The sequence below is a fragment of the Cheilinus undulatus genome, linkage group 21 (genome assembly GCF_018320785.1).
Source record: "Cheilinus undulatus linkage group 21, ASM1832078v1, whole genome shotgun sequence".
NCBI classification, from domain to species: domain Eukaryota; kingdom Metazoa; phylum Chordata; class Actinopteri; order Labriformes; family Labridae; genus Cheilinus; species Cheilinus undulatus.
This window is the reverse complement of record NC_054885.1, coordinates 17,459,090-17,477,636: the sequence shown is the minus strand read 5'-3', so window position 1 is coordinate 17,477,636 and position 18,547 is coordinate 17,459,090. Positions and strand designations below refer to the sequence as shown.

At 39.1% G+C, this 18,547-nt stretch overlaps 1 protein-coding gene across 2 annotated transcripts in view; it reads left to right on the top strand.

The window, feature by feature from the left end:
- Positions 1-7,153: 7,153 nt before the first annotated feature.
- si:ch211-198m17.1 (mucin-2) overlaps positions 7,154-18,547 on the top strand; it is a 28,953-nt gene continuing 17,559 nt past the window's right edge. For both annotated transcript variants that reach the window (XM_041778162.1, XM_041778161.1), the window contains exon 1: positions 7,154-7,338. In XM_041778162.1, the coding sequence (XP_041634096.1) occupies positions 7,272-7,338 (67 nt within the window). In that variant the 5' untranslated portion in view covers positions 7,154-7,271. The remainder of the gene's footprint in view (positions 7,339-18,547) is intronic.

Sequence of the window (18,547 nt, the reverse complement as noted above, 5' to 3'; positions counted from 1 at the left end):
CAAGGTCGCTAACACTGATGAGTGTTTAAGTTTAAAGCTTAACACCATTCTGTTCTTACAACACACTGCTTTTTTCGGAATTGCTAGAGCAATTTCACTTAAAGTAGTGGAGATATTCTGCTTTGTTTGACTCAACCATCACATTTATTTAATAAACGCACCGCATTATGACACTAATTTGTGTCTTTTCAAGTTTGTTTGAAAGCTCTTTGTTTTCAGTAACATGCCTATGTTTGAGCATTAGTTATGGAAAAGCCTATTTGGTACTGCACTTTATTCACTCCCTGCCTAAATAATCAGCCAAAAATAATTTATTGTCACATTCAGGTTGATAGGTAAACTGGTAAAGCACTTGGTGGAGGCAGGGCCGTGCTCCAGCCACAGCAGGCTACAGTAATAATGAGTGACGGGACAGCCAGCCAATCAGAGAGGGGACTAAAGCTTTTAATGCTGTCGGAGTCTGCAGCTTCCAGTCTGAGCCACCTGTAGCGGTCAACGAGCGTCCACACCGGGGAAGCGGCATCTGTTCAGTTCCGTTATAGACCGTCATACCGGTAGGACGCGGGACTCTTTCAACCGGTTGAAGCTCCGGAGACGAAGAAAGCCACAATGAAGACTGGAAACGTGTTTGTGTATCATCTGTCTGTCGTGTTTCTCCTGGGTGCTGTCGTTAGTGGTGAGTGGAGTTTAATTGTGTTACTTTGACTTACTGTGGGCTACGACGACGACCCTAGCTGCGTCATATTTATCAGAAAAGGAAACTTTTCAGGTTTTCTTCAACTCATTTAACTTAGGAGTTGTTTGGTACTGATAAAATACAAATTTACCAGAGGTTTAAGATATACGTGCTTCTAAAGTAAATCAAATCAGCATACCACCCGATGAAAATACAGCATTGAAAGCGTTTTCCATTCAGTAGGCCACCCCGTCTCAGGAGCTCAGTGATCAGATGGAGAAGCACTCCTCCACCCCCCCTTCCTCCTATCAGATCAGCCCATCAGACCTGAGCAGCCAGAAAGACCATCCGCCGGGCAAGAACGGAACAGTGGTCTACCCTTTAGCTGCCTCGCAGGATCTAACTTCTCTGGACTCCTCCAAGCCTTCCTACCAGATAGAAAACTTTGCCCAGGCCTTTGGCTCCCAGTTCAAGCCGGATGGCAGCGGCTTGACTTACGGCACTGATTCTGGCGGGGAGGTGGATCACAGGATACGAACGCCTGTGTCTGAATTCTCAGGGTATACTAGTTTGTTATCTGATGTCAATGAGCCAGTAAGTACAGGTTCCAAAACTACAACAAGCCAAAGCTACAGATGAGAGCCTGAGAGGGAGAGAACACTCTGTTGTTATGCTGATGATCATATTTTAATTTCTAGCGCTCCTATTTTATTACTATTATTATTATTGTTATTATTATTATTTTTTTAAGTGACATCTTTCTGTCAAGTATTCTGAAGCTCTGTTGCTGTGCCCACTCCTCTCCCCACAATGAGCCTACAAGGCTTCCTGCAAATGCAATTTTTTAAAATAATGTTATTTTTTAAGTTAAAGATGTATGAACTGTTTTATTCTTGTCATTTTAGGGACACTAGGTCATTAATCATGAACTGAAAGTACTTTTTCATTAAGCATAGAGTAGCACCGGACATATTTCTTTTCCGAGGAGCTGAAAAGAAATATGCCAGAATAGTGAGGGTGTGGTCAAAAGAAATGTGAGCAACAAAGGACTTATGGTGGCCATAAAGCTGCCCACTCTGCATTAATCCTTCCGCTGAATATCAAAGAAGCATTTAAACAGACACTAAGTACTAAACAGTGAGTTTGTGTCTCTGTGTCCTGCAGCCTTTCAGATGTCACTGGTTTGTTTACAGTGGATGAGGGGAGAGTGTCATAGATGGTGTTATCTCCAAAGCTGAGAAGAGATGGCGCGCTGGGTTGTGTACACAGAGAGATAGTGAATGAGCAATAAAAAGAACAGAGAGTTTTAATGATACTGCAACATTAGTCATTGGCCACACTGGTCAAATACAGAATGCAAATTTACTTTTTCCTCTAGGAAAGGCAGTATTGGGCCCTGTCCACACTGGAAAGTTCATAACAAATTGGCCAAGAAACTAAGTACAAATAAACACACATTAATGGCTGATTCTACCGAAGCAGGGTAAATCTCACTGCAAGGCTATGAATATTGATGCTTAAGAAACACTGTGCATACTTGAGGAGCATCTAAGGTCACAGGCAGAAACTCTGACTCAGTGGATAACTTCATGCATGGTGCACGTGTCTAAAAACAAAATATCAACAATCCACTTGAAAAATTACCAGAAGAACTCAACAGTGATCACTGTAGAACAGGCAATATCACAACACAACTAAACACATAAAAAAAACACACAGCTAAACACGCAAGCCCAATCACATGATGAGAAATCAACCCACACGTTCCCCAGATTTGAAACAGTGTGGAAAAAGTACAATTACTCTGGTTAAAATGCAGAAGTAAAGGTACTGATTTCAAAATGGATTCAACAAAGGACAGCACAAAAAACACTTAATTCTAACTAATCTCCTGAGTTATCAACACCACAAAATTAAAAATGAATTCACAAGATGACCTTGTATTTTATTTAGATGGCAGGATTCCAGTCCTGATGTGAAAGCATCTTATATCAACAGTGGAATGAATAATCCTGGTGGTTTCCTGGCAAAAAGAAAACAGTACTGAAATATGACGCAATGGTCCTGAATATTTACACGAGATAAGAGTGGGGTCAGATAGGTGTATGTGTTTACATGCATGCCGGACATTTATGTCACTGTGAAGGAGTGTCCCAAAGCAGGGCCATAAAAGCCCTGCTATGTCACCATGAATATAAAGCTGGTTGATTTGCCTTGACTGAGTATAGAAGTCTGCAGGAAGAAATTAACTATTAATGTTAAGATGTTCAGATAAAGTTCACTCTTTGGTTAAATAATAACTCAACATTTCAGACAGACATCATAAAAATACTTACTGAAACTGCTGTTGTTACTTTTATACAGAAGATAATAAATGTATCACAAGAACTCCATCTTTTGAAGAAATCCATCACTAAAACTTCTTAAAACTATTTGAGCTTTTATGCCTTTCTTTATAGGAAAGTGAATAGAGTTAGAAAAATGGGGGAGAATTTGGGAATGACATGCAGGAAAGAAGCCACAAGCGGAACCGAACCCTGACTGCTCACAGTAGCCTCAGTATATAACGGGATTTGACATAACCACTAGGCTACCAACTCCACAACCACTCTTACTTCTCACCTCCAACAGAGAAAAGCAGATGCCTCCTTGATTATCCATCATGATATTTTCATGATGGCCAGTCTAGTTCATGACCACCACCATTTGACCTGAACCATATTATTTCAACATCCAAAATACCATGAAGTTTTCAGCTTTATTTAATCTTTTCACAACATCTTATCTTCATCTCATCTGTTTGCTTTTGGTCACCATATACAATACCAAATTCCGTCACCCACAATTAACCAAATGAGTCAATCATGTCATAAAATAATGGAAGTTTCCACATAAATGATACTTCCTACAAGCCATGGACAGGCCTGTCTTGTTGTTGGTTAAAAGAAGGAAGAAAAAAACACATTGAAGACAGGAACATTGGTTTACAGACAAGCCATACGTTATCTCTGTATAAATATTCTATGACTTGTTAATCAGCTTCACTTCTGTTTTTGCTGCTTTTTATGTATCTGTTGTGTAAAACAATTTCAAAGATATGATTGGATTGTATGTCAGCACCTCCAAGTCCAAGGCCACATTTCTCAGCTGTAAAACAGTGGATTGCTCGCTCGCTCATCGAGTGAGTCTGTGCCCCAAGGGAAGGAAATATCTCAAGGTCATATTCACAAGTGAGGTTGGAAGGGACCGTGAGATTGACAGCAGTATTGCAGACATTATATTAAACCATTGTGGTAAAGAGGGGACTGTGCTGGATGGCAATGGTTCAACAACAGGCTTGAAAAGTAAGTGGTACCTAGGAAAAACAGTTGCAACTAATTAGGTTACTTGGCAGTAGGTCAGTAGCATGACTGGGTGTAAAAGGAACATTTTAGAGGCAGAGTCTCTCACAAGTAAAGATGGGCAGAGGTTCACCAATCTGCAAAAAACACACACAAAAATTAGGGTTTAAAAATACTGAACAATTTCAGAAAAAAAATTCCACCATCTACCGTTTATAATACTAATAAGTGACAAGGCTAAGGCCATCCACAAATGCAAGTTAAAGCTGTATCATTTAAAGGAGAAACCATAAGTGAATACTACTCAGAAACGTTGCCGTCTTCTTTGGGCCAAAGCTCATTTAAAATGAAGTGAGGTAAAATGGAAAACTGTTCTGTGCTCACATTAATCAAAATATAACTTCTTTCAAAAACCTTGCTGTCAACGCACAGTTCAAAAGCCCGCATCTCTGATGGTAAAGGGTTGCATTAGTGCCTATGGGTTCAGCTTACACATCTGGAAAGACACTGCACAATGCAGAGATGTATATAGAGCTTTTAGAGCAATATATGCTCAGAAAACGCCTTGCATATTTCATCAAGACAATGCAAAAACACAATACAGCATAGCTTCACAGTAGAAGAGTCCAAGTGCTGAACTGGCCTGCCTGCAGGCCAGACTTTTCAACAATAGAAAACATTTGGCATATCATTAAACAAAAAAAATATCTGTTGAACAGCTAGAATATATCGGACAAGAATGGGACAACATTCTTCTCCCAGAACTCCAGCCACAGGTCTCCTGACACTTCCTTGACATTTACAGAGGGTTGTTAAAAGAAGAGAGGATGCTACATAAGCAGAATAAGTGTCACCATGGACATCGGAAATCTATAACCATATAAATTGGTACAGTCTCATCTAAATTTAGCACCAAGGAAATTACTTAGTAAAAGGACATGTATTATTAAGAGATAGCATTTTACAAATGGCTTAATGATCAATTAAGAGCAGAGTATTAATGCAGATATCCAGTGAGGTCATGATAGAAATCACAGTGTCATCAGCATAATGGATGCAGTAATTGTTGTATGAATTGATGATTATGATTTCTAATTTCTCTCTATCACAATCCATTTCCACTGAAACACATAAGGGATGATTTTTTGAGTATATTAAAGGTCTAGGTTTCCTTACAAATATAGCAAATGTTCACACCAAGCTTTTAGAAATGAACATAATCAAACTCCATATGTTTATTTCCATCCACCACTGTATTGCTAATATAAGGAGTTCATGGAAAGTTATGACCATTTCTCCAATCACAGGTAAAACCAATACAAAAGACGACAGCTCACTTAAGTCATGCAGTTAAGCAATAGTCAAAGATCAAATAGTAAAATATGCTGTTGACTTCATAGTCTTTTATTAATGCAACTCTTTTTTGTCACTGTTGGAGCTTTGGCAAACCATTAGATAAAATTGGTTTGAGTTAGAAATTCATTCATATGAAATATATGTAATCAAAATTCCCTATCTACATGTAGAGATGCTGGAGAAGGAAAGGCTTATTTGTATAACTGAACTTTTGTATCTCCTGAGTGAAAGATGTAAGGTCAGCCAGTGATTGCATGTTTTCTTCATAATATTGCCTCAGAGGTCACATAACTACTCAAAGAGTGGATTTGAGTGTTTCATTTCCTAACAAGCCTATTTACCTAGCAATGTTCAAGCCCATTAAGACGTCAACAATACCAACATGAAGACAATGACCAAGACTCTAAAGGGTTTGTTATTTTCCAAGTCAGTCAGTTTGTTTTCTTGTCTCATATTTGTACAAGCCCTACCTAAAACCTCTCTCAAGGCAAAACTGTTCATGGCATACTTTCAGAAAGTATGGAAATAAGCTCATCATTATGCAAACTCCTACTAGGAAACTTTTTAGCGTATTACATTTTATGTAAGGTATGAGGGAAGGTGTGATACATCAGCAAAATTTTAACATACTCTTGACTTTATGTCATTCCACTGGACAACAGTCACTAGACTTTAAAGTCACATTCAAATCCGAAAAACTTTATTCGTCTCTAGGGAGACAATTCAAGAAAGCAAGACAACTTCAACAATGACAAATACTAAGACAACTCAACAGTCACGGTGATGCATGTTTTAGGAGATAACACTTTTATTTACTGTGTTTAGAAGTTATTCACATGCTCTGTGGCTTAAAGAAAACCCTGAGTACAGAGCTGCTTTTGTTAGTATGGTCTTATTAATTCAAATTTTGGACAGGTATTTTCTTTGTTGTACTACCATGTTGCACTTTTGTCCCTACCAGTTTAGTTATTGTTTTATTTATTTATTTTTGCTTTTTAATTGTGACTAGAAAGCGTAATGTAAGCCATTTCAGCCTTTTCTAATAGTTTGGTCTTGTTGGCCCCTGTAGTATTTCTACACAGGTCACTTACTTGAAGTCACACCTTTTCCCAGCATTTGCCAAAGTATCTGCTGGTTTGTCGACTCTTAAAACTTTAGCTTGGATAATGTATAGTTGAAAAACTGCTGTAAGATTTAGGCTGTTTGCTTGTATGTGATCTCTTTTACAAGAGGGATGAAAACTACTCCTCCATCTTCACTTAAGAGTTCTTCACGCCTTCTTAGCCTGTTGTCTCTTGCCAAGGTCGCTAACACTGATGAGTGTTTAAGTTTAAAGCTTAACACCATTCTGTTCTTACAACACACTGCTTTTTGAATTGCTAGAGCAATTTCACTTAAAGTAGTGGAGATATTCTCTGACTCAACCATCACATTTATTTAATAAACGCACCGCATTATGACACTAATTTGTGTCTTTTCAAGTTTGTTTGAAAGCTCTTTGTTTTCAGTAACATGCCTATGTTTGAGCATTAGTTATGGAAAAGCCTATTTGGTACTGCACTTTATTCACTCCCTGCCTAAATAATCAGCCAAAAATAATTTATTGTCACATTCAGGTTGATAGGTAAACTGGTAAAGCACTTGGTGGAGGCAGGGCCGTGCTCCAGCCACAGCAGGCTACAGTAATAATGAGTGACGGGACAGCCAGCCAATCAGAGAGGGGACTAAAGCTTTTAATGCTGTCGGAGTCTGCAGCTTCCAGTCTGAGCCACCTGTAGCGGTCAACGAGCGTCCACACCGGGGAAGCGGCATCTGTTCAGTTCCGTTATAGACCGTCATACCGGTAGGACGCGGGACTCTTTCAACCGGTTGAAGCTCCGGAGACGAAGAAAGCCACAATGAAGACTGGAAACGTGTTTGTGTATCATCTGTCTGTCGTGTTTCTCCTGGGTGCTGTCGTTAGTGGTGAGTGGAGTTTAATTGTGTTACTTTGACTTACTGTGGGCTACGACGACGACCCTAGCTGCGTCATATTTATCAGAAAAGGAAACTTTTCAGGTTTTCTTCAACTCATTTAACTTAGGAGTTGTTTGGTACTGATAAAATACAAATTTACCAGAGGTTTAAGATATACGTGCTTCTAAAGTAAATCAAATCAGCATACCACCCGATGAAAATACAGCATTGAAAGCGTTTTCCATTCAGTAGGCCTGTTATCAAAATTAGTTTAAAGTAGTTAAAAGTGTTATTTCCTGCTTAAATGGCCCTTAAAAGTCAACTTCATCATCATTGTAACACACAAGCATACACTTTTAACACTTTTTACAACACTTTAAAGTTTCTTGTAAGATATAAATCATAAAATCATGTAGGCATACTTGAACCATCTACATATGACAGTGTCCACCCTCTTTCTAACCTGTACCCCTAACTATTGAGTCGTCCCTTGCCCCTTGGAACAGGAGGTTCTAGGAATAGAGCTGACATCTTCCTCATAATGGGACAATCCTTCAAGATTGAAACGATAGGGCCGTAACATTTTAGAATAACATAAAATATGATTTTAATGGTTTTGTGGTTATAAAATTTGAATAACAAAGAATCTACGTACATTTAGAAACTTCTTTGCTACTTCTGCAGCCCTCTCACATGGAGAGATTATCCATAACACTTGGTTTAGTGTGCCTCTGAAACATCTCTGTTTAAAATGCCATGCACCCCTAGCACTTCACCCTACCCATCCATCCTAGGGATGGACAATATATCATATCTGCTGATACCAATAATGGACTTTTAGAGCTAATATTTGCTTATACATACATCGTACTGATAATATCTTGAATCCTTACTCATTCCCATGCACAATGTGGACAACCCTTTCTCTGGAGGGAGGGGTAAAGGAAGTCTCATCTTGCCATGTTTTCCTCATGCATTGTCATGATTCATATATGATCTGTTATAATATCTATTGTAAGTGACAGAAAGTCGATGCAAAAACTACAAATTTTCCAGTACACCAGTGCTGAAAAAAATTGATTGATGATTACAGCAGCATTTTTGGGATTTGAACAAGGAACCTTCTTTCTCTGCATCACTGTGCAACCCCCCAAAAAACATCGATGGAGATGCATGATGTTGGATTTTTGCTGATATCTGATATGCTGATATTTACAAATTAAAGCTGATCAAGATATCAATAATGATGTATAATTGTAGTTAAGACCGAAGACTTCAGCCCTTAAAACACACTTTCAGATCTCATTCACACCAGAGCAGCTTGGTCCAATTTAAACGAACCCTGGTTTGTTTACCTGGATATATATATCTTATTTTAGCTCACCTTCTTCTTCGGTACTGATTCATTCATCTCATGTAAAGAAAAACATCCTGGACAGCTCGCTGCCTCGCTCGATGCTCAGACTTGGCGCCTTCTTGTGAAACTCAGATTTTATATGACCACCACAGCAAGAGCAGAAATCCCAGAACGGCTCACATTTATAGCGGCGTTATTGTTTATGAGGGAAAAAAGCAAGTGGAAAGAGGTGGATTTCATCTTTTTCTACATCTTTTCTTCCGCATTGCCATTCATTTTGGGACATTAGTGACACAAACGTATAACTGCTTGACATTTTCCAGATGGTTTAGCTTACTGACCAATGCAAATGCAGACAAAACCATATGAAAGTGCAGCAATGCTGCAATATCAGCCTCAAATTTGACCAAGTATTCTCAACTATCAGGTTTGAAAAAGACTTTAAGGTCAAGGACAAAGACAGAAGCAAAGCTCAGCCCTTCAAACCCACTGTTAAGTTTATGAAATGAGAATGAGCAAAGAAAAAGGACTTGACCTGATGAAGACCTCTTGGTTCTTCCTAAAACTCTAAAAATGTATTAAAGGCGGATACACACGGCAGATAGGCTATATTGTTTGTAAACAACAGATATAACATCAGCTGATACTAATAGTAAACTTTGTAAGCTGTATCTTCAGATATCAGTATCATGCTGATCATATCCCTATGCAAACCCTCTTTCCTGAAAAATCAGGATTTTGTATAAAGTGTGAATAATAGCAGGATGTGGTACTTCATGAAACATTGAAATTCCATAGTTAATCATGAACAAATAGAATTTATCATGGCCAAATCTACTGTTTAATTCATACTTTTTGGAAAAATCCATGCCCACTTTGATTAGCATGCCAGCAACACCATAAAACTGAATTGTGTAATGACTATTTATAGAACAGATATACAAATTTTGGGAAGTTATAAAACCAAACCAAGCTATTAAAATAGGTGAATGTAAATAAACTGATTAAATGGATTAGACTACCAAGCTGCCATTGTTGAGCCTTATCAATGAAAGTACATTGATACTAAAGGAGATGGCTTTTTCATTTTACTGAACTGATTGAAGAAACTAATCTTCTTTTCTCCCTTCTTTCTTCACATTCATGGGGGGGTTCCCCCCAAATTCTCTCAAACTGTGACTCACAACTCCTTCAGTGTGACTCAAAGCTCTCAGCATCGGGCAAACAGCAGCATACTCCGCACATTACTATCAGTGATTATATTAGGACCCCCTCCACAGCTAGGTGAAGTTGCTCTGTGGAATTTTGATGAGCCTTCCACTGTACAGACTCACTGAGCCAAGCTGCAGATCGGTCCATTGGTCACTCCTTTTTTATGATCTTGACTGTTCTGAAGTATGTCTCTGGGATCCAAGGTCGCCCTGGGAAGAGTCAGTCGTTGTCTGGTGTCAGAGCTTCTGTTTGAGCCTGCAGGCTGTTAGTGTGTTTCCCCCCTCTGTCATGTGTCTACATGGAGCTAAAGGAAAAACTGAAAAGCGGGGGGTGACTATGTCTGAAGTAGCAGTAAAGAGGTCCAGATGAAAAAGACCTCCTGAGGGTCATGTTCCTCCTCCGGCGAGTCTGGCGCCACATTTTCTTGCGCCCTCTATAAGAAATCTTCTAGAGGGAGAGAGGAGAGCGTTAAAATGCTTCCTACTGTCTCTTTGCTTCTGTTTCCTTGCTCAAACACATTATACTTTTTATGTCTCCTTAACATCTGCCATGCTTCTCTGCCTAGTCATCGTTAGGTCATTGCCAGAGCATGCACATCCTGCACAGGAGTTAAAGTGTGGTTAAAGGAATGCAAATGACTCAGACATAGGAAGGCTGAATATAAGAGATCTTTTTATTATCAGTTTATCGAGGAATTATTTTCCTAATCTAATGATTCATTGCCTAGTAAAGTGTACAGTGGAAAAGGTCAGCCTGTGCCTCACTGGTATTTTGGCATACTGTGATTTAATGTCCTGGAGTGTTTTCAATAGATTTGTGTTTTTTAATGAAGTATAATTGAGTAAGTTTAATTGTTGTAAAATCCAAACAAACTGTAATTACAATTGGTCTTAATATTTCAAAAAGGTAATTTTTAAAGATTCGTTTATTTATGCCTTTGTTTGAGAGATAGGTTGGTCAGAGGCCAGGAATGATTGAGCAAAATGCATGAAGCAGGATGACTATTCAGGTGTGTTTGCACAGGAGACACACGCAAGAAGGGAGCCACAAGTCAGATTCAAACCTTTCATTGACGGCATCCTAGAGTTACATTATTTAAGGATGCACGATATTATCAGCAGTATATCGGTATCGGCTGATAATAGCTTAAAAAGTTGATTATCAGTATCGGCCGATAATAAAATTTACGCTGATCTGTATGGCCGATAATGTGACGTCATAATTAAGCGCACGCGATGACGCCAGACGTGCACCAACAACAAACTCAACATGTTGGCTGTGTGGGAGAAGTTTGAGATGTGGGAACAAGACAGCAAAGTAGCTGTTTGCGTCACTTATAAAGTACATGTGATGCAAGAAGCACGACAACACACCTTTATTTTGCATTTAAAAAACGGTCACCCTGATGACTACAAGGACTTTCTTCAGATAAAGAATGACAAAACTTTGTGCCAGGGAAAGCTCGTCAACAGCCTCTACTTAAGTCATGCGACAAAGCTAAAATATACAGCAGCAACCATTCAAAGGCTGCCTGCTATGTTATACCTAGCAGGCGCTTATAGCCTTACCTGAAATGCCAAACTTCGTTTCCAGTCACGTAGAGAATCTTCTCGTTAAAGCTAAACATATTAGCTTCACCACGGATATATGGACATCAAGTATCCGTCCTGTTAGCATGTTAAGCCTCACTGCCTGAGTGGATAGATGAGGATTTCACTCTCTAAAAGCCTGTCCTACACTCACAGGAGTGCTCACTCAGCAGCCGCAATTGCAGCCACTTTTAATAACAATGTTTCAGATATGGAAAACAGGGAAAAAAATAACATTTCCATCCCTGATTTTGTGGACCCAAAGTCCTTAATGATATCAACACCTGTCCATCTTTCAGATGTGAATTGCTTTGGTTACAGTTGTACATTGTAAAACCAAAGCCTTGTCTCTTGACTCATCGTAGACTTGAGTCATGAGTCAAACCTTCAAACACTTGTTTAATCTGATGTAAGATGAAACGCTGACACATTGGGCTCAGCGAGAACACTCGCTGTATGTTACTGTTATTACAGACATAAAACTTTGAGAGGAGAGACCACATGTTTTACCCATTCACTGTGCTTTATTACAGTGGCACAAGTGGGTGATTATGAGTTTGTTACCCAGCTGCTTATAAATATAAGCAGATATTGCACAGTAGGTAGAGTTGGTTGTCATGTAGCCTACTTAGAAGATCCTGGGTTCAAATCCTCTCTTTGCTAGTACTGATGTTTACTGTCCATGTAAATTGATAATTGTGACCTGTAGTGTAAAAGGACAACTAGAAAATGCAATAAAATCTTCCTTTACCATATTCCATAGACCAAGTTGAACTAAATAAGTTAATTCTATGAACTGTATTTACTTAAAGTGAGGGTGTTATGCCTTTTTTTCAAGGCTTTACACATTGCTCTGTTACCCACGTAGTAGCTTCACATGGTTTATAGCTCAAAAAACTCCTCATGTTTCTCACACTGGCGTCCTGAAAAACCCTTATTTTAAGCTCCGTCTGAAACACTTCGTTTTCACTGCTGTCTCTTTAAATTAATCTGTCTTTTTGACTCATTTGCGCAGGCAACAAAACCCGTTTTTACATCCTGTCCTTTCTGCTTTACATCCACTCCTACAAAAGATCTGCCTTGGGAGCAACTGACAACTTTATGGAGAAGAAGAAGACTTCCTGTCTGGATTTCAGTATCTAACAGTTAAAATCTAGTTAATAAGGTTTGTTTCACCAGCCTCACACATTATCAGATGTTATTTTGGGCGATTGTTCCCCTGTCAGTGTGAGGAGGACTTAAAGAGCTCAGTTTCACTTTGTTTGTCCCTGTTTAATGGTGATAATTGATCCAATCCTCCTCATCTGATGCACTCTCACCTGCTGCCAAGTATCGTTTTTTACATCCACACTTGTAGCTGTTCTCTCTGCTGTGCTTCCTCCCTCTGATGCATCCCTGCTGTATCCTGTCGGATTAGACCTGCTGCAGGCCGGTAAATCTCACTCTGTAATTGGAAAGCATGTGCTGGCGGAGCTTTAATTGGATATTATATGTGCACAGGCCGGCAAGTGAGCACTGCCCTGTGGAGCCATCTGTTACGTCCGACTTACAGTCTAAGAGCTCTCTTTCTGTCTGCCTGCTGAGACTGGCTCAACGTCTCCTTCTTGGGAAAGAATGGTGAATTAACTGTGGCCTGAGATTTTGGGCTGCACGTGCGGGTGTCATGCAGCGAGACGGTGTCGTCTGCTGTAGGTAAAGCCACAGTCTTAAGCCTGGAGCACGTTAAAATGTGCAGGGCCCTACAGGACAACATGTAATGACAGATTCTGTCGTTTTATTCTTATAGTGTGTGATAAACAACAACGACTGAACCAGCAACATCACATCCTAAGAGATTCATTCAACAACAACCATAGTCTAAAACGTAATGTAAAAATATTAGAGTAAACATGCTAAATGTGGCTAGCTGTTAGCTATTTCAGTCCAACTATTCTCCTTTTTTAAATTTTCAGTTGTTTTACAGGAAATGCTGTATTAACACTTGTGTTGTTGTCACAAATGATCAATTTGGTCCTCTATTTCTGACATCCATCTAGCTTTATGATTCCTGTTTACGAGTGTTCCCATGGCTGTGTTTGTTGTGCTTCCATCTTCAGTCAGCCCGATTGGCTAATGTTCTGGCCCTGAGTGTCTTTCAAGCAGATCAGAGAGGCTGAATAGTAGAATGGTAAATGGACTTGAGCTTGTATAGGGCTTTTTAGTCATGTGACAATTAAAGCGCTTTTTAAACTGCAGGTCACATGTAGCCGATGTAGGATTCATCAACATGTGACTGTTCAAACCCACAACATTCTGATTGCAAAATGACGGACTCTACCAAATGAGACCCAGTTGCCCCACTCTTAACACACTTCATACCTCAGCGAACTCTGATGAGAATCTTTAGAACCATTAAATAATCTGACCTTTCTGACTTTGGTCAAAAATGGGAGATTGGGCCCATGCTGATGGTCCAGAACAACAGAGAAAGCTGTCAAAATAGCAAGAGTTGTAGCTTTAATTGTACTCAGTCATAGATATAAGCCGTATTTATGATATTAATGACACAAATGATTGTTCCAGTTCAAATAACAGTATCAGAAATGTGTTCAATACTGGTATTCATTTAGCAAACTACCATATTTTTGTTGTAAAGAAGAACCAAACAAAGGGCTGGCTGCAGCATCAAAGTTTGGACTGTTTCACTCAGCTAGAACTGAAAATCTTTTAGCTGACTGCCTCTGTCCTCTTCTCTCTTTTAGAAGTAGATGCAAAGAGTTTTTAACATTATATCTGGATCGAGCCTTTAAATAAAGATACTTACGTTTATATCCTTTAAGTCACCTCTTACAAATTGAAATACCCCACTTTTTCTTGCGAGATAAAGCAGAGGAACTCATACAACAGTAAATGCCAATTTAAGAAATCTGACTGGACAAGAGGCATTCCATAAAGGATGATTTAGATGAACATCACTGCTACTTTCACAACAAATATTACTCTACGTCAGCCAGGGGTTCAAACAATACATTTATAGTGGATAGTTTTCTTCTTTATTAGTGAGAAAGCAGCACAACTACTTTTGTAAAAATAATAATGTTGATTTTTGATTGATTGCCCAAGAAGTTGCCCAATAATTTCTTGTTTTTCTGCCCATAATGACCATTCTAACCTTTTACTTTCCCTATTTAAAGCTTCAGTGTATCATATAATCAGGAGCGTTAACACATGACTCTCAGCAGGACTGTAGACCTCTGGTTGATGAAAATAAAAGCTTCCTGTCGTTTCCTCCTGGTGGCGCGTTGTCAGTGCTGAGCTTTGATGTAGCAGCCCCTCAGGCCTAGTTTTCTCTCTGCAGTGAGTGTTGAAGGAAAGAGTATTTGTGCTGGTGTTATAGCATAGGGATAGATCTCTTTAAATACAAAGTAGTGTTTAAGAAATGTTCATTAGATGGCTGTTATGTTTGGTCCAGGAGTACTTGTTGTCTTTACTCAGATTTCATACCACATGATTTTTAGAAAACAGGCACTACAAACACCTATAGGTCAGCTCTCTAAAGGATTTCTCTGTCCCCTAATGAAAGCTGCCTTTGGCCTCAGGCTCTTCCTGTCTTTGGGGTCATAGCTATTTCTTCTCCTTCTCCATGTGCACTCTTAAACCAGACCTGTCCATGCTAGTTGCCAAAAATATCTCAAAAGCACACTTTCCTTCAAATCCTGAAGTAAACTTTGAATATTTCTACATTAAATCAAAGGAGAGTGCAGGTCTGCAGCCCTCAGAGTCATCAGTTTGGTGTGGTATAATCAGGAGGAAGTTGAAGACATGTCTGGGGAACTGGATCAGACAGTCATGAGCAGGTACTTCACAGGAGTGCTGTTGTGCTGCATGAATAGAATCCCCCCTAAGTGAAACCTAATTGTAAACTGTCTCTGTTTCTGTAACTGTCAGTGATTTGAAGTGATGCAAAGCTTCAACAGCTGGTAGCAAATGACTCTTCTGTAACACATGGCATTTGTTTGAGAAAGGCAGAGGACAGCAGAGTTTGAGAGGTGTGGCAGCTTTTAAGGGGCTGAATAGCAGGGGCTTGGAGCAGAAGAACACTTGGTGGGTAAACCCGGACCTTCCTGATCCACATCCTCCTGAGTGTGCACTTGCAGTTCGACCTTAGACCCACTTGCCACCCTGCCTGACCTAGTCATCCCTTTTGTGTCTGCAGGGGATAATCCTCCTGTGGGTTAAATCCTTAGAGACAAGGCTCCCTGTTAGACATGCAAGACACAGTGGGCTCCTAATTACCCCACTGTTTTAAATGTATTACACTAATTAACTTTGTAATGTGGCCTCTGGGATGGTGACATCAAGCTGAAGAGATTCTGTGGTTTGCAGCCATGTCGGAGGACTTGAATCATACACTGTTGCAGATATTGTCGCAACAACCTCTGGCAAAGACGTCACGGCTGCTCTGATATTTTCCTGCTCTTGCTGATAGGGAATAAGTAGTAGGAAATCATCTCAACTAAAGTAGAAGAACCATTGTTTGTTTGTTGTCCGCCGTGCATGCTTAAATTCATCTCTACTTCCCTGTAGTCCATCACTTCTCTTTTTCCACAAATAGACATTGTTTTAATGGCAATACCATAACCTTCTCACAGTATCTGTGCCTGCTTTTTTAATGCATGTAGGTAGAGTGCTGGAAATGTGAAAGCGTGCCATGAAGCTTTGATGAAAAAGACATCGTCAAGGTCTCAGCTTCAGCGTCTTCCATGATCAGATCAGAATCACTGCTTGTGAAGGGCAAGGACACAGCTTTCAGATATCAGAGTAGAATAATTTGAACTTCTTGTATCATGAGAATCTCAGGAATTAATGGCTCTCAATTTGTTTTCCCCTTGAGCACTGACAGGTGAGACTGTAAAGAATGAGTGCCTCCAAACTGCAGTCTTTCTTTATCATTGTTGAACTTCTTTGCTTTCAGCAATAACAAAATGGGTGGTAAAAATAAAAACATATTATTAGAATATGGAGCTATTGTTGTTGCAAAAGTATTTGCAAATGTGTACAAAGATCTGTGCACAAATCCACAAATGCGTGCACAAATCTGCAAATGCGTGTACAGATCTGCAAATGTGTGCAAAGTTTTGCAAATTTGTACAAAGATCCTCAAATGCATGCAAGAGTGCATGCATTTGAGGATTTGTACACGTATTTGTGGATTTGTGCACAGATCTTTGTACACATTTGCAATTACTTTTGCAACAATAGTAGCTCCATATTAGAACAACTGTATTGTTGGATTTTTTAACAGATGATCACAGTCAAAAAATTAATCTCACTTTGATATTAAGGTTTTTTATCTGGCATTTTAACTTTTATGTAAAACCCAGGACAAACAACTAAGCTTATTGAATTGGAGTTAGCTTTGATAGCAGTTGTATTCAAGAGACTGATACAATCCCTCTATCTATAGGTGCACCCAAAAAACTGAATACTGATAGAAAGGGATTTTTTCTTAATATAATTCAAACATTGCATGGATATTTCAAGCCTTTTCATTTTTGTCTTGATGATTACAACTTACAAATCATAAAAATCGAAATTCAATATCTCAAAATATAAGGATGTTGTGTGAAAGACCAAGACATGACCAAAGACACCAGATCCAACAATACAAACAAGCTGCTATCAAAGCAGCCTGGGCTTCAAAACACCTCTTCAGTGCCACAGGCTGAGTGCCTCCATGCCACATACTAATGGGGTTATTCGTGTAAAAGAACTAGGGGTGCATAATATTGGATTCTTGCGGATACTGATGTGCCCATATTTAAATAAATCATTTTCAGCCTGTATGGATATCAATACCAATATATAAATGATGTTCAGATTTGAAACTTAAGTCCTTAAAACACAGTGAGAATGAAAAAAGGAAATGACTTAAGCTGACGTAGGTCTGTTGGTCCACAATTTCAATCATGCCTACAGCCGATGTTTACAACAATACCTGATATACTGACAATTAAAGTTATATATATGATATTTATATGATATACTGTAAAGTTAAATTCAAACTTTGTATCTTAACACACTAGAAATAATATGCTGTAAACATTTGAAAACCCTGAGATTTGTTTGACCAAAAGAGAGTTGTTCACCTCTTTCCTGACTTGATTTTATTTGAGTAGTGAAAATATATGAGCCCATGACATCACCAGCCTTACCCCGCCCCCCTAACACTGCAATGATATTAGAGCACCGACCAGTTCATCTCAGCACAGTCTGTGGTTAGCTGATGCTACTGTCTTCATTGAAGATTAACAGCCAGCTACATGCTGTGTTTTTGTTCACTGTTTGATAAATTTCCCAACTCAGTCAGCCATGGTGGCCTACGGGTTATTAAAAGTATCATAATGGAGAGACTGTACCAGAAAACAGTAAATTAAATCCCCACCTTCTGTCTCTTTGCTCTGTCACTGAGCCAGGCAGCTGTACTCTGATCAAAAGCTTTTTTTTTTTTTTTTTTTTTTTTTTTATTTGAGAGGATTGTATTTCTCATGAGTGGGCGTGGCTTCAGCTCATTCAGTTGACCCCGCCACACCATCCTGGAGCAGATATTGCTGCCTCATATTCTATTATTTTGAAGCTTAATTTTATTAACTTAGGGATATCTTTCATGACTGAAGTATGATCTGGTGGTTCATAACACAGTGGCCTGCCATACAACAAACCTAAAATACGTATTTTTCTTTAATTCACTTTACAGAAACTTTAACTTTTGAAGCTAGTATCTGCTGATATCATACTGATGATATTGTTCCCCCCTTAAAAGAAACAAAAGTTGTTCTGAAATGTTGAGAGTCCTCTCTGGTGTGCGGAAAGACAACTTTAATCTGTGATAGTATCTATTTTAATAAAATATTGACTTTGTGGCTTTCTACTCTGGAAGGCCAGCCTCTTCTAAGATTTATATAGATAGCGTGACAGCAGGAAACAGAGCCTAGGTTCATGAGTCTCATCCCAACCCTGAGAACTGCCAGCCTTGACCAGAGTATTGTCATATCACCATTTACCAATCAAAGATTGAGTT